The sequence below is a fragment of the Oncorhynchus nerka genome, linkage group LG9b (genome assembly GCF_034236695.1).
Source record: "Oncorhynchus nerka isolate Pitt River linkage group LG9b, Oner_Uvic_2.0, whole genome shotgun sequence".
NCBI classification, from domain to species: Eukaryota; Metazoa; Chordata; class Actinopteri; order Salmoniformes; family Salmonidae; genus Oncorhynchus; species Oncorhynchus nerka.
Genome location: NC_088424.1, coordinates 34,718,585 through 34,734,218, shown reverse-complemented (window position 1 = coordinate 34,734,218; position 15,634 = coordinate 34,718,585). Strand labels below are relative to the sequence as shown.

Below are 15,634 nucleotides of genomic sequence, written 5' to 3'. Positions count from 1 at the left end.
CTATGATTGTTGTTTTTTTCCAATAGTTTCTCCATGGGGTCAAAATGACCCATGTGGTAATCAATGTACAGTATTTAGCTTTAGGGTTAATGGAGACATGGAAGTGCGCTTCAGGTGAGGCATTACTTGCCGACACTAAACCCTCAGCAGCATCCAGGCCAGGGCCATAAGGCCCAGAGAGGAGCACTTTGTGGAGGCTCCTGACACTGGCGGGGCTGTGGTTGGGCTGCTCTGGGTCGTCACCATCCTGCCGTTGACAGGCTGGATGTTCCTGAAGACATTGGTCATCAAGGCAGAGGTGGAGTTGTGGTCAATGTGCACTGTTGTACTGAAGAGATCAATCTGAGGGGAGAAGCTTAATTAATTGCAGATTGGATCATAGACATAAGTGTGACATCAAGCTGGCCCAATGGCTTTACCCACTGGGCACAGACATCAGTTCAACATCTAATTTTATTTGAGATGCCAAGTAACGTGAAATCAACTAAACTTTGTGGCAAATTGCTCTCCAAGTAAATAAATAAATCACCCCCAAAAAAACTTTGAGGCATGTAATTGCATTTTGATTAAAAGTTAGATTAAAACCAGACAAATTCCTGAAATGTGTGTACAGTTGAAGTCGGAAGTTTACATACACTTAGGTTGGAGTCATTAAAACTCATTTTTCAACCACTCCACAAAATTTCTTCTAGCGGGACAACTTCCGTTGAAACTCTTTATTATATATCTATATCTATACACATGTAAATGAACAACAATATTCATATTAATTTCAATTCAAATAAATAATCATTCATATTATGGGAGTTAAACATTTATGTACATATGTGTCTTATATCGGCTGAAAGATTAAATTCTTATGCATTAGGGGGCGCTATTAAAACTTTTGGATGAAAAATGTTCCCGTTTTAAACAAGATATTTTGTCATGAAAAGATGCTCGAGTATGCATATAATTGACAGCTTTAGAAAGAAAACACTCTGACGTTTCCAAAACTGCAAAGATATTGTCTGTGAGTGCCACAGAACTGATGTTACAGGCGAAACCCAGATAAAAATCCTTCCAGGAAGTGCCGCATTTTTTGAAACCGCCTCATGCCAATGACTCCTTATATGGCTGTGAATGAGCTACAAATGAGCTTACGTTTTCCACGTATTCCCCAAGGTGTCTACAGCATTGTGACGTCTTTTTAGACATTTCCATTGAAGAATGGCCATAAGGGACCATATATAGCATGTGGTCACATGGTGTCTCCCGCAGAAAATCTCGCGTAAAATACTGAGGTAGCCATTTTTCCAATCGCTTATTATGAGAAACCAATTGCCTCGACGGATATATTATCGAATATATATGCTAAAAACACTTTGAGGATGGATCCTAAACAACATTTGCCGTGTTTCTGTCGATACTATGGAGCAAATTTTGAAAAAAGTTTGGCGTTATAGTTGCAGCATTTTCCGGTCGATTTCCCAGCCAAGCATGATGAAGAAACGGGAGCCATTTCGCCTAAAAAAATAATATTTTTTGGAAAAAAGGAACATTTGCTTTCTAACTGGGAGTCTCCTGAGTGAAAGCATCTGAAGTTCTTCAAAGGTAAATGATTTAATTTGGTTGCTTTTCTTATTTTTGTGAAAATGTTGCCTGCTGCCAGCAGAGCCTAGCATAGCATTATGCCATGATAAACTTACACAAATGCTTGTCTAGCGTTGGCTGTAACGCATATTTTGAAAATCTGAGATGACAGTGTTGTTCAGAGTAATCCACTCTGAAAATCTACCCCTAAACTTTGTTTCAACAATTCAAAATGTTCTATTTACCCCTCAGATACCTTAAAATGTAATCAAACTATAATATTTCTTACAGAAAGAAGAATGTTCAATAGGAAACCGATTTTAGCAGGTGTGTCCTGTCTTCTGTTGGGGATTAATCAGAATTAGTTGGGTAACATAGATAAGATGTTTTATTTTCATTATATGCTTGTGAGTTACTTCTCATCAGAATGTATTTTGTTGTACTATAGTGGTGGCCATTTGCAATCATCTGTTCTCTGTCAGGGTTAAGTTACTTGGGCCGCAGAGAGGGGAGAGGTCAAGCTTGTCATCATGTGTAAACGTATATTTTAAACCATGTGAAGGGATGATTGATGGGGAACCAATTATCTCTTGGCTCCACAATGTCTGTGTGCCAGTCACTCCCTACTTTTCTCACCGGGGAGAGGAGGATGACAGTGTCTGGAACCATTCTATGTTCCCTCTCTCGTTGCCCTTATCTTGACCTAAAGGCTCACTTTCCTCTCCGTGAGCTTGGGATGGGAGTGTCTAAGATGACAATTGATATATATCATTGGGTGGGGGTAATGTCTTGGTACCATTTTGTACCAAGGACGAGATAAGAGCTTTTTTTAGGAGACCAAACTGAACGATAATTTATAGCCAATGCTGTCTGGCTAGGGGGTACTCCTCTCTGAAGTAAAGTCATGTTGTCTAGGGGGGGTGGATCTTTGCAATAAAAGATCCCAGTTGCCATTATATTGACGACTCTCAACTTTTCATTAGAGATACTGAAATGTTGAAAGTCAAAATGCTATTGCAAAAGCTTAATTATTATTAAAGGTGAAGATTAAGCATAACTCTGACTGGTGTGTGATTTGCTCTCTCATCATTTGGTAATTAAGGAAATTTCCACGACATTTGGCGACGAGGATGGGATGTGAATCTTCACTCGGTGACCGCTCCTGATGACCTAGGTAATCGTGCACAAGGGATCCCTCAAACTCGGGATCTCAGGGAGACCACACTTCGGGAACGGAGCAGATGGACCAACCTAAGATCGGAGAGGCAGCGAGCTGAGTGGATACCACATCCCGAACATAGGAAAAAAAAGGAAAAAAAAGAGGTGAGGTGAGCAAACCACACTTGAAGTTGAGTTGGATAGGACTGACACTGAATTGATCACAGTGGGGATTGGTGCGGTCTGTGGGGTGAGGGCCAGGGAACTGTGTATTCTGTGTGAAACATGGCACTTGGTGAAGCACTATTGGAAGAAGGACCTCATTCTGTGTGTCTGTGTGATTGTCTAAGTGACCCTCAGAGGTGGTGAATTCCAATTATTTTAAATGTGCTAGCCAGGTATGCCCTTGGTTACTCTGTGTGAGTATTTTGTTTTGTAGGAGCGTTCTGTGTGGGTGCGGTAGGTTGACTCTGTGTGGGTAACCTTTTTTATGTTCTGATGTTCTGTGTGGACATCTGACCAGTTCTGTGTGGGTGATCAGTAAAATTCTGTGTGAAGTACTTAAGGAATTCCTGTTGTAACACTTTGCGCGAGTGCAAAGAACCAGGCATTCCGGACCCTCCTACTGGAGCCTTGAAGGTTATGGTAGATAAATGGGGTAGGGATATTCTGGAACAGGTACTTCTATGGCATAGAGAGGGTGGTTTTCCTTTGACAGGGACACTAAGTGTGACGCTGTTAGATGAGGTAAGACAGAGATTGGTAGAGAAGGAAGGTAAACTAGGAAAAAAGGATCAAATTGACTGGGTGAAATTCAGGAAATGGGAAAGGGAAGCTGACAAATGGAAGAAAAGACAGGACACATTTCGGGGAAAACCCTGTCAGAATATGATAGTTCAGACTGAGGAAGGAGAAAAGAAGGGGAAAGATGAAACAGTGAGAAGGAATAGGAAGGATGATGATGACAGAGACTGTCCCCCTCCCTAATGTACTCCTCAAACTCTCTACCCAGTGTTGCCGGACCTCCCTCCTCCTCCTCAGGCGCCTCCTGCTGATCCGCTGGATGCAAGACCACTACAACCTGCAGCCCCACCCCCTGTCACTCCCAACACCACGGTGATTGATCGTCTGGCACGGAGCCTGGCTGAAGTCCTGACAGGGTCTGGAGTGACTCCGGCCAGTCTCACTGGAGGCGCAGTGGGGGGGCACGCCAGAAGGGAAAAAAATCAACAATCCTTTTCTCAAGGCTCCTCCACTCAGCTCCAGTGAGGAAAGTGAGGACGGAGGGGCACCCCAGCTGACTCACCCGTTGAAGGACCGTCTATGGGCCAGGACGGAGAGGCGTGTCTCTACCCCCTTCCCATACGACCCAGCATCAGACATGTATCATCAATACCCTCTGATGGCCTGTCCTAACCCTCAGCCTCGACCTGATGATGCTAATGCTGCTGCCGCTGCAGCATGGAACCCCATTGTGTATGTCCAGAGGACGTGGAGACATGATGAAATCAAAAACATTGTAGAGGACCTACCAGACCCAAGTAAGGACGCTGTGAAATATTCAGCAGAAATGAGGGTATTGGTGGGTCAGTACAAACCATCTGCTGCTGAGATAGCCCATATCTGTAAAAAGAAACTGGGACTCAGGTTGGCGGATGTACGGGGACAGTTTGATTGCAACTACCTGTGGGCTGAGAATGGCGCATATTAGGACCAGATAACAGCGCTGCTAGCCAGGATTGTGGAGATGTATCCAACTAAAACTGACTGGACTGCTATCAGAGAATGCACTATGAAGAAAGATGAGGGCCTGGAGGCTTTCAGAAAGAGACTTGAGACCTGTTTCAGGCTACACAGTGGTATCAGACCAAACGAACATGCATATGGGGATCTGCTGAAAGACGCCCTGGTGAGGGGTCTGACACCGGGCCTGGAGAAAGCTGTGAGGACTACCTGCATCAGTTGGGAGACTGAGCCATTAGCAACGGTGGTACAGCACTGCAAGCATGCTGAGAGACAACAGAGTACTCAGAAGGAAGAAAAAATAAAGGCAGAAAAAGTAAAGACACAAAAACTACAGGCTGCTCAGATGACGTTTTACCAGGGAGCAGCCCCAGCAGGGCCCGGAACGAGGGGGTGGAGTGCACAGGTACTACAACTGTGGGAAGCCGGGTCATTTTGCTGCTGACTGCTCTGAGCCAACGAATCCACAGAGGAACAAAGGCAGGGGCGGACCGAGAAGAGGGGCCCGAGAGGAGGGGGCAAGAGGAGAAGGAAAAGGAGCACATGCATGGACAGCCCCATTCCAACAACAGCCGTGGCAGCCACCTCCCAACCAATGGCAGGTCGGGCCACCTCATGGGGTCCAGCAACAGCAACAGTGGGGACCACAAGGAGTCCCTCCAGGCAGAGGACAAACTGGAGCCTGGCAGACGGGGCCGCCGGCACAGACGACCCTGTACAATCCAGGACAGGGGGAGGAGTATTGACATGATGAGAAGACAGGGACAGTTGTGCTAAAATCCTCAGAGCAACAAGAGCATTTGATTTTAAAGTGTCACACCCTTCCGAGAGTAGAGCCAACAGTGGAGGCTTGCGTCAATGTTGAGTCATTAATATTTCTTGTTGATACTGGGGCTGCTATGTCTGTCATTAACTGCAAGGCTATGATAAAACCTCCCATGTCTAATGAAATAGTCAAAACTGTAGGGGCTTCAGGCCTCCCACTCAGAGAGCAGGTAACTATGCCTCTGCCTGTCTCCTTTTGTGAGGAGAAGTGTCAACATCAATTTCTCTACTCTGACCACTGTCCTGTCAATCTGATGGGCAGGGACCTCCTGTGTAAACTTGGCATCAACATAACATGTGGCTGAACCGGTTTAACTGTTATTCATGAGGAAGAGGAGGAAGTGGGGGAGCAATTGATGTTAATGTCTGAGTGTTGTGACTAGTATTATGCATGGGATGTTGATGATGAGGTGCCCAATATTGCTCGTGTTTTCTCAATGGCCAAAACCCATTGGGGCCACGAGGGCAGTTTCATATCTGAAGCAGGCTTACATTGCACCTCCCATTTTTCACCATTGACAAGAGATATCCATTATGAGAAACAATGGCTGTGTGATACATTACAGAATGAGTCAGTGCAGTGTGAGGGTTTATACTGTAGCAGTGATTTCTGTGCTTTAGGGGTTAATCTAACCCCTGCGCAGAAAGAGCTCTACCTGTTTGAGGATAGCGCACCACATGTGTCCCTGGCAAAATCAGACAGAGTAGAATGGGTGGATACTGTAATTTGGATGAAATGCTTGGTTGATGCTACAGACTGGGAGATGCGCCCTGATGGGTCAACTTATTCACCCAGCACACTGACAAGTTGTTACCCACTCAGCTGGGGAACACCAACTGAGAGGGGTGTGCATGGTGTTGATCAGGTTTCTTTTTCTACTAATATCATGTTGTTGAGTGAAGACTCACCCCTCCTGAGAGGGGTCCCTGAATGCCTATGGGCAAGGGACAAGTATGATTTTGGGAGAATAAAGGGAGCTGAGCCAATGGTAGTCACTCCTAAAGATACCAGGCGCCCATCTAGAGCACAGTATCCACTCAGTAGGGAGGCAATAGCAGGTATTACACCTGTTCATGCATCCTTGTTAGCTAATGGTGCTTTAATTCCCTGTCCAGAATCACCCTGTAACACCCCTATCTTGCCTGTTAGAAAACCTTCAGGTGATTGGAGATTTGTCCAGGACTTAAGGCCTGTGAACGATGCAGTTTTTGCCCGTGCCCCGGTGGTTCCTAATGTTACTACACTGTTGGGGGCGGTACCACCCACAGCAGAGTGGTTCTCTGTGATTGATTTGACAAATGCATTTTTCAGTATTCCAGTGGCACCAGAATCTCAGTTCTGGTTTGCTTTCACATTTCTAGGAAAGCGATTTACTTCGATTTACTTTCTAAACCTTTTAACCTCTTTGTTTGTGAGAAAAATGGTTTTATGTCATCTGTTTTAACACAGGAACATGGAGGAAAGCAGCGCACAGTTGGGTATTATTCCAAACAGCTGGACAGTGTGGCCAGAGGTCTGGTTTGTTGTTTGAGAGCTGTGGCTGCTGTTACTGAAGCTGTGTTGGCTTGTGCAGACATTGTTGCCATGTGTGAACTCACTGTACACGTTCCTCATGCTGTACATGCTCTTATTTCACAGGCAAAGACGGCCCATCTAACACCAGCTCGACTGCTCCATTATCAGAATGTTCTTCTGACAATGTGTCATGTGACCCTGAAGAGGTGCACCGTGTTAAATCCTGCTATTTTGTTGCCCACCGAGGATGATGGAGAGCCGCACGACTGTGCTGAACTGTTGGAGCTGGTGTCTAAACCAAGGTCGGATTTAACTGATGTCCCTTTGCAAAATGCACATTTGGAACTGTTTGTAGATGGCTCTGCTCAGCGTTCTGAGAAAGGAGAACCATTGGTTGCGTATGCGGTTACTACTGCCTCAACCACACTGGAAAGTGCTAAATTACCCTCCCACCTTTCTGCTCAAGCAGCAGAACTCTTTGCACTCACTAGAGCTTGCATATTAGCTAAAGGCCAGTCTGCTACAATCTATACAGATAGCAGATATGCCTTTGGTGTGGTACATGATTTTGGTACTCTGTGGAAACAGTGCGGCTTCCTGACCTCCTCTGGTAAGGCGATCTCTCATTCAAAACTTGTTGATAACTTGCTAAAAGCTATTTTGCTCCCTTCTGAAATTGCTGTTTGTAAGTGCCTTGCTCATGCTAACTCTTCCGACCCTGTCTCCAAAGGTAATGCTATGGCTGACTTGGCAGCTAAGGCAGCAGCTGTCTCCTTGGAGGCCCCTGTGTTACAGATGGTTTTACCTCCTGATAATAACCTCTTCTCTCCCACTGATATCTCTGACTTGCAATCCTCTGTAGGTCCTGTTGAGTTGAGGAAGTGGAAACGACTATGTACATATGACCAGGTGCAGAAACTCTGGCTGGGCCCGGCTGGGCTACCAGTCTTACCACGTTCATGTTTCCCCTACTTAGCTAAGTTGTCACATGGAAGGGATCATGTGTCAAAGGGGGGAGTTGTTGACTTTGTAAATACATTTTGGTTTGCACCTGGGTTTTCTGTGTTTGCTGAACAATTTTGTGCAAAATGTGTGATTTGTATGACTAACAACATGGGAAGAGGGATTCCCATGCCACTGTCGGCTCATCCGACCCCTGAAGGACCATTTGAACACATAATGATGGATTTTATTGAACTCTCTCCTTGTCAAGGTTACAAATATTGTCTGGTGATAGTGGATGCCTTCTCCAAGTGGGTAGAGGCATTCCCATATCGACATTCCACTGCTATGGCAGTAGCCAAGAATCTCCTTAGGGAGATCATCCCAAGGTGGGGGTTACCATCTAAATTAACCAGCGACAATGGCTCCCACTTTGTAAACCTAGTGATACAGAACTTGTCTGAGAGTCTGCAGATAGACCTCAGGACCCATTGTAGCTATAGGCCGCAATCCGGTGGTTTAATTGAACGCGCTAATCAAACCCTGAAATCTATGATGGTGAAGCTTATGGCAGAGACGGGGCTTTCTTGGGTCACTGTGATCCCCCTGGCTCTGATGTACATACGAGGGAGGCCCCACAGAACCACGGGATTGGCTCCTCATGAGGTTCTGACAGGTAGACCAATGAGGATGATTAATTCTCCCTTCCCACACAACAAGCTGACACTGATGGGCTGTGACGATGACATGGTAAGTTATTGTACTGCTCTAAACAATGTTCTGAAGGCTATTTTCCCCAGGGTGAAAGCGGCTCTACCCCAGCCACTGGTGGGGATCCTGCACAAACTGCAACCAGGTGACTGGGTGGTGGTGAAAGACCTGAGACGAAAGCATTGGAACCAGCAGATGTGGACTGGACCATACCAGGTGATGCTGATTGCCCCCACTGCTGTTCGCGTAGCTGAGAGGTCTACTTGGATCCATGCCAATCACTGCAGGAAGGTGCCATACTGCCCACCAGAACCTGAGGATGGAGGACCAGAGATGCCGGAAGTCACCGACTAGATGGGAGGATCAGGCCCAGACTCTACGCATCATGTTTCTTGCTCTGGTCTTGAGCCTTCTCATTACAGTTGCCATATGGACAGTGACTCAAGGACAACCGGTCCTGGAAAGACAACATGGTATGGACTGATAACCGTTGAGTCCCACTGCGGGACTTAAATAACAGCCACTCCAGCTCGAGCCAACGGCAGGCTCAGGACAGGAGTCCAGCAAACAATAGCCACTCCCATATCGAAAGAAGAAGAAGGTCAATGCATCCACTGGATGAGCATCACAGTAGGAATAATGAGGGAAACACTTGGTGGTCACTGCTTAACTATACAGTAAAGACTGAACTGATGTTAGGAAATACCTCCTGTTATGTATGTAGCTTGTTTCCACATTCAGCAATCTCCCCATTCTTACAGTATTCAGTAGAGTTCAGCATTAATGACACTATGTGCACTAGAGGTGCTCTTGTCAAATGAGAACACAGGGGGTCAACCTTCACTAGGTAGAACACTGAGGGATAAATGCATTAATGGTAATTTGTTATCAACAAAATATTTACGGGGGGGATTTGATTGTTCACATTGGTGTAGTAGAATCATCTTAGAACCTAGATCCCGTGTACCAGAACCTATTCAAGTCCAACCCCGGCGAACCCCATTTAGGACCTGTCATTTTCACAACCCAAGCAATATTTCCATACCACAATTGAATGAATCCTATCTGGGAATGTCAACATGTGTCAATTATAGTGTTTTCCCAATAGGATGTAGCTGGAAGAAGGGAACATGCAGCTCTGGATACCCCATTAAACTGAGGGTGGGACACACCATTATTGATGCTGAAACTTACGATCGTTCTCCTCATCAATTTGTCTCGGCAACATTTACTGATCATTATTGGATCTGTGGTGATAAACCCTATCTCTACCTACCCACAAATGGGACAGGGTGCTGTATTTTTGGTAAACTAAACATCTCCCTTGTGGTAATGCATAAAACTAATTCCTCTATTCCAAGCAGGTTAAGACTAATTAAGAGGGACATCTCACAATACAATAATGTCCCTAGTGCCTCTCGACGATCCTCGAAATTGGAAAAGTTCTGGCGTGGTTTAATCCCCTGGTATGGGGCATCAGAGAATGCATATGAGTTGGATAGGCTAGGATATCGTTTGGAATCCCTGGTAAATTTGACCACTGCAGTGTTTTCTATGATAAGACCAAAATTACAAGACACTCAACTCATGGCAACACAAAATAGGGTGGCACTTGACATGTTGCTAGCATGTGAAGGAGGGGTGTGTAAAATTATAGGAGATCACTGTTGTACATTTATACCCCAGGGAGATGACAGTTTGACTATTGTAGTGGAACATTTGAAAGAGCTTAGGGGTGTAAGTCGCTCTGGATAAGAGCGTCTGCTAAATGACTTAAATGTAAATGTAAATGTTATCGAAAGTGAACACCAGCCTGACATCAACTGGAATCCGTAAGGATGGGTTCAGTCAGTGTTTGGTGCTTGGGCTGCGACCATTTTCCACTGGTTCATCTATGGTCTAATATTACTGATTGCTCTGTTGCTAATTATCATTTGTGTGAAGAAATTGTTTAATAAAGTGATTGATGTTGTTCTTACTATGCCCTTGCTTGCAAATGAAGTAGGTGTAGATGAGGAATCTGAGATTGATGGACAACAATCAGGTGAACACAGTGAAATATTCTCACTGAACAGAGTTCACTGTATATGAATGATTTCCCTGACCTATTCCCTATTCCTGACTATATCTCTGATAGTGCGGAACCCAATTCTAAGCATGAGTACTTAGAGGGATGACTGTCCTGTAGGTTGTAATGAGGCCTGCGTTTAGACACTGGTTCTCTTGTAATTTTGGGAGCATTTATATGTTTTGTTATTTTTATTATTACTCAACAAATGTATTAGTCTATATGATTAAACAGGTGCAAGTCTGTATTATGGTATAAACATTGTACATTCAGTTTCTGAAGGGTGAATACTTATATTGAAGGGATTTGATTCTTTATTATCTTTCAATTTTGATTATGGATTTTTAAATTGTATTATATACTCTGCAACTACTGTTAGTAAGGTGCCATGTTACTATTCTGATTCTTCAGAAGGGACTTGGTCCCCTGAGAGGGGCATGTTGGGGATTAATCAGAATTAGTTGGGTAACATAGATAAGATGTTTTATTTTCATTATATGCTTGTGAGTTACTTCTCATAAGAATGTATTTTGTTGTACTATAGTGGTGGCCATTTGCAGTCATCTGTTCTCTGTCAGGGTTAAGTTACTTGGGCCGCAGAGAGGGGAGCGGTCAAGCTTGTCATCATGTGTAAACTTATTTTTAAACCATGTGAAGGGATGATTGATGGGGAACCAATTATCTCTTGGCTCCACAATGTCTGTGTGCCAGTCACTCCCTACTTTTCTCATCGGGGAGAGGAGGATGGCAGTGTCTGGAACCATTCTATATTCCCTCTCTCGTGGCCCTATCTTGACCTAAAGGCTCACTTTCCTCTCCGTGAGCTTGTCCAGAATTAGTTGTATTTGGGATGGGAGTGTCTAAGATGACAATTGATATATATCATTTGGTGGGGGTAATGTCTTGGTACCATTTTGTACCAAGGACAGGATAAGAGCTTTGTTTAGGAGACCAAACTGAACGATAATTTATAGCCAATGCTGTCTGGCTAGGGGGAACTCCTCTCTGAAGTAAAGTCTTTCTTTGTGTAAGTTCCTAAGTCCTGTGGTTTGTCATGTCGTCTGGGGGGGGGGGGGTGGATCTTTGATATAAAAGATCCCAGTTGCCATTATGTTGACGACTCTCAACTTTTCATTAGAGATACTGAAATGTTGAAAGTCAAAATGCTATTGCAAAAGCTTAATTATTATTAAAGGTGAAGATTAATCATAACTCTGACTGGTGTGTGATTTGCTCTCTCATCATTTGGTAATTAAGGAAATTTCCACGACACTTCATTATCTTGCCTTTCTAAGAGGATGGTCCCTCAAAAAAAATGTCTGGTTGGTTTTTCTTTGGATTTTCTCCATATCGATATACCATATCTACTATGTTATATTCTCTTACATTATTATAACATTTCCACAACCTTCAAAGGGTTTTCTTTCCAATTATATGCATATCCTGGCTTCAGGGCCTGAGCTACATGCAGTTTACTTGGGCTCGTCATGCAGACAGGAAGAGGAGTTTTAACAGGAAGAGAAGTTTTAACAAATTATAGTTTTGGCAAGACGGTTAGGACATCTACTTTGTGCATGACACACGTAATTTTTCCAACAATTGTTTACAGACAGATTATTTCACTTATAATTCACTGTATCACAATTCTGGTTGGTCAGAAGTTTACATAAGTTATAACTTAGTTTACTAAGTTGACTGTGCCTTTAAACAGCTTGGAAAATTCCTGAAAATTATGTCATGTATTTAGAAGCTTCTGATAGGCTAATTGACATCATTTAAGTCAATTGGAGGTGTAGCTGTGGATGTATTTCAAGGCCTACCTTCAAACAAAATGCCTATTTGCTTGACAACATGGGAAAATACCACATCAAAATCATAGGTACCACGTTCATCTGTACAAACAATAGTACGCAAGTATAAACACCATGGGACCACGCAGCTGTCAAACCACTCAGGAAGGAGACGCGTTCTGTCTCCTAGAGATGAATGTACTTTATTGCAAAAAGTGCAAACCAATCCGAGAACAACAGCAAAGGACTTTGTGAAGATGCTGGAGGAAACCGGTACAAAAGTATCGATATAATGGCTTAAGGACAACAACTTCAAGGTATTGGAGTGGCCATCACAAAGCCCTGACCTCAATCCTACAGAACATTTGTGGGCAGAACTGAAAAAGCATGTGCGAGCAAGGAGGACTACAAACCTGACTCCATTACGCTGGCTCTGTCAGGAGGAATGGGCCAAAATTCACCCAACTTATTGTGGGAAGCTTGTGGAAGGCTACCAGAAAAATTTGACCCAAGTGAAACAATTTAAAGGCAAGGCTACCAAGTACTAATTGACCCACTGGGAATGTGATGAAAGAAATAAAAGCTGAAATAAATCATTCTCTCTACTATTATTCTGACATTTCACATTCTTAACATAAAGTGGTGATCCTAACTGACCTAAAAAAAAAGGGAATTTTTACTCGGACTAAATGTCAGGAAATGTGAAAAAACTGAGCTGAAATGTATTTATCTATGTTGTATGTACACTTTCGACTTAAACTGTATGTTCATGAGTTTTTGCAGAGCCAGTTAGTACATCACATATGAATTATATTTTGTTGTACTACCCCAGTGGATATTACATCTTCTCCCTTACTGTGTAATCTGTTACAATCCAGCTAGGGCATAACGTTCTGATAACCATATGTTTCTTAGATCTTGGCAAGTGTCACGACTTCTGCCGAATTCGTTGCCTCTCCTTGTGCGGGCGGTGCTCAACGGTCGACGTCACCGGCCTTTTAGCCATCATTGATCCGTTTTTCATTTTCCATTGGTTTTGTCTTGTCTTCCCACACACCTGTTTTCAATCCCATTCATTACCTGTTGTGTATTTAACCCTCTGTTTCCCCTCATGTCTTTGTCAGAGATTGTTTTATGTCAAGTGTTGTTTTATGTTGTATAGGTGCGCGACGGGTCCTCGTACCCATGTTCGTTTGTCTATGTACATATTTAGTGTTTGGAGCATGTTAAGTGGACTTATATTAAAAGACTCCATTTACACTCCGTTTGACTCTCCTGCGCCTGACTTCCCTGCCACCTATACACACGACTCTGACAGCAAGAGTGTGGTTGTCCTATGATTATTTTACATACAAACTTCCCACAACTTTCTGGGAATAGTGCATTTGGAACATTCTCAGCACATTTAAGGAACCTTTATTTTCTTGGTATTTCATTACTTTAACAGAATGTTTGTTAAAAGTTCAAACATGGTTACATGTCATTTACATTTTGGTCATGTTCTAGGAACGTTCTCCAACTGGTTTGACATTAGGAATGTTCTCAAATAATTCAGAGAATGTTAAGGCAAAAAAAATGCTCTTTACCTGACTCTTTTCAAAGATGTCTAGAAATGCAGACATGTGTGCTCTTCTAAGAAGCAATCACTCCCCCATTGCTGACTACAAACTATCTATAAATGGGCTAATAACTCACTAACTAACAAAGGATATTAACAAATGTGCACAGGTTGCTACATGTTGCTCTCACTTTGATCTCAAAACAAGCACATCGACTCACAACCGCTCATGCTGTAAAAACAGTCCCATTCAAAGTAAATGGCACAGATCCATATATGGCATTGGTCGATTTTCATGTAGGCCTACTGCAGCTTTGATTGGTTATGGCGCACCAGACCGCACCTAGAGTATGGGCCTGAGTCGTGCCTGTCAATGCAATAGAATTCTACTCTGATGCCTTCTGCCTACACGGAACAGGTTGTCTTGCTCCCAGGCAGACTAAATAACTTTTTTGCCCGCTTTGAGGACAATACAGTGCCACTGACACGGCCCGCAACTAAAACATGCGGACTCTCCTTCACTGCAGCCGACGTGAGGAAAACATTTAAACGTGTCAACCCTCGCAAGGCTGCAAGCCCAGATGGCATCCCCAGCCGTGCCCTCAGAGCATGCGCAGACCAGCTGGCGGGTGTGTTTACGGACATATCCAATCAATCCCTATCCCAGTCTGTTGTTCCCACATGCTTCAAGAGGGCCACCATTGTTCCTGTTCCCAAGAAAGCTAAGGTAACTGAGCTAAACGACTACCTCCCCGTAGCACTCACTTCCGTCATCATGAAGTGCTTTGAGAGACTAGTCAAGGACCATATCACCTCCACCCTACCTGACACCCTAGACCCACTCCAATTTGCTTACCGCCCAAATAGGTCCACAGACGATGCAATCTCAACCACACTGCACACTGCCCTAACCCATCTGGACAAGAGGAATACCTATGTGAGAATGCTGTTCATCGACTACAGCTCGGCATTTAACACCATAGTGCCCTCCAAGCTCGTCATCAAGCTCGAGACCCTGGGTCTCGACCCCGCCCTGTGCAACTGGGTACTGGACTTCCTGACGGGCCGCCCCCAGGTGGTGAGGGCAGGCAACAACATCTCCACCCCGCTGATCCTCAACGTTCTGAGCCCTCTCCTGTACTCCCTGTTCACCCACGACTGCGTGGCCACGCACGCCTCCAACTCAATCATCAAGTTTGCGGACGACACAACAGTGGTAGGCTTGATTACCAACAACGACGAGACGGCCTACAGGGAGGAGGTGAGGGCCCTCGGAGTGTGGTGTCAGAAAAATAACCTCACACTCAACGTCAACAAAACTAAGGAGATGATTGTGGACTTCAGGAAACAGCAGAGGGAACACCCCCCTATCCACATCGATGGAACAGTAGTGGAGAGGGTAGTACGTTTTAAGTTCCTCGGCGTACACATCACAGACAAACTGAATTGGTCCACCCACACAGACAGCATCGTGAAGAAGGCGCAGCAGTGCCTCTTCAACCTCAGGAGGCTGAAGAAATTCGGCTTGTCACCAAAAGCACTCACAAACTTCTACAGATGCACAATCGAGAGCATCCTGTCGGGCTGTATCACTGCCTGGTACGGCAACTGCTCCGCCCACAACCGTAAGGCTCTCCAGAGGGTAGTGAGGTCTGCACAACGCATCACCGGGGGCAAACTACCTGCCCTCCAGGACACCTACACCACCCGATGTCACAAGAAGGCCATAAAGATCATCAAGGACAACAACC

The 15,634-nt window shown here is 44.4% G+C and overlaps 1 protein-coding gene across 1 annotated transcript in view; it reads right to left on the bottom strand.

The window, feature by feature from the left end:
• LOC115114715 (uncharacterized) overlaps nt 1-15,634 on the bottom strand; it is an 83,233-nt gene that overhangs the window by 56,580 nt on the left and 11,019 nt on the right. The window contains exon 9 of the mRNA XM_029643188.2: nt 142-342. Within this exon, the coding sequence (XP_029499048.2) occupies nt 142-342 (201 nt within the window). The remainder of the gene's footprint in view (nt 1-141; nt 343-15,634) is intronic.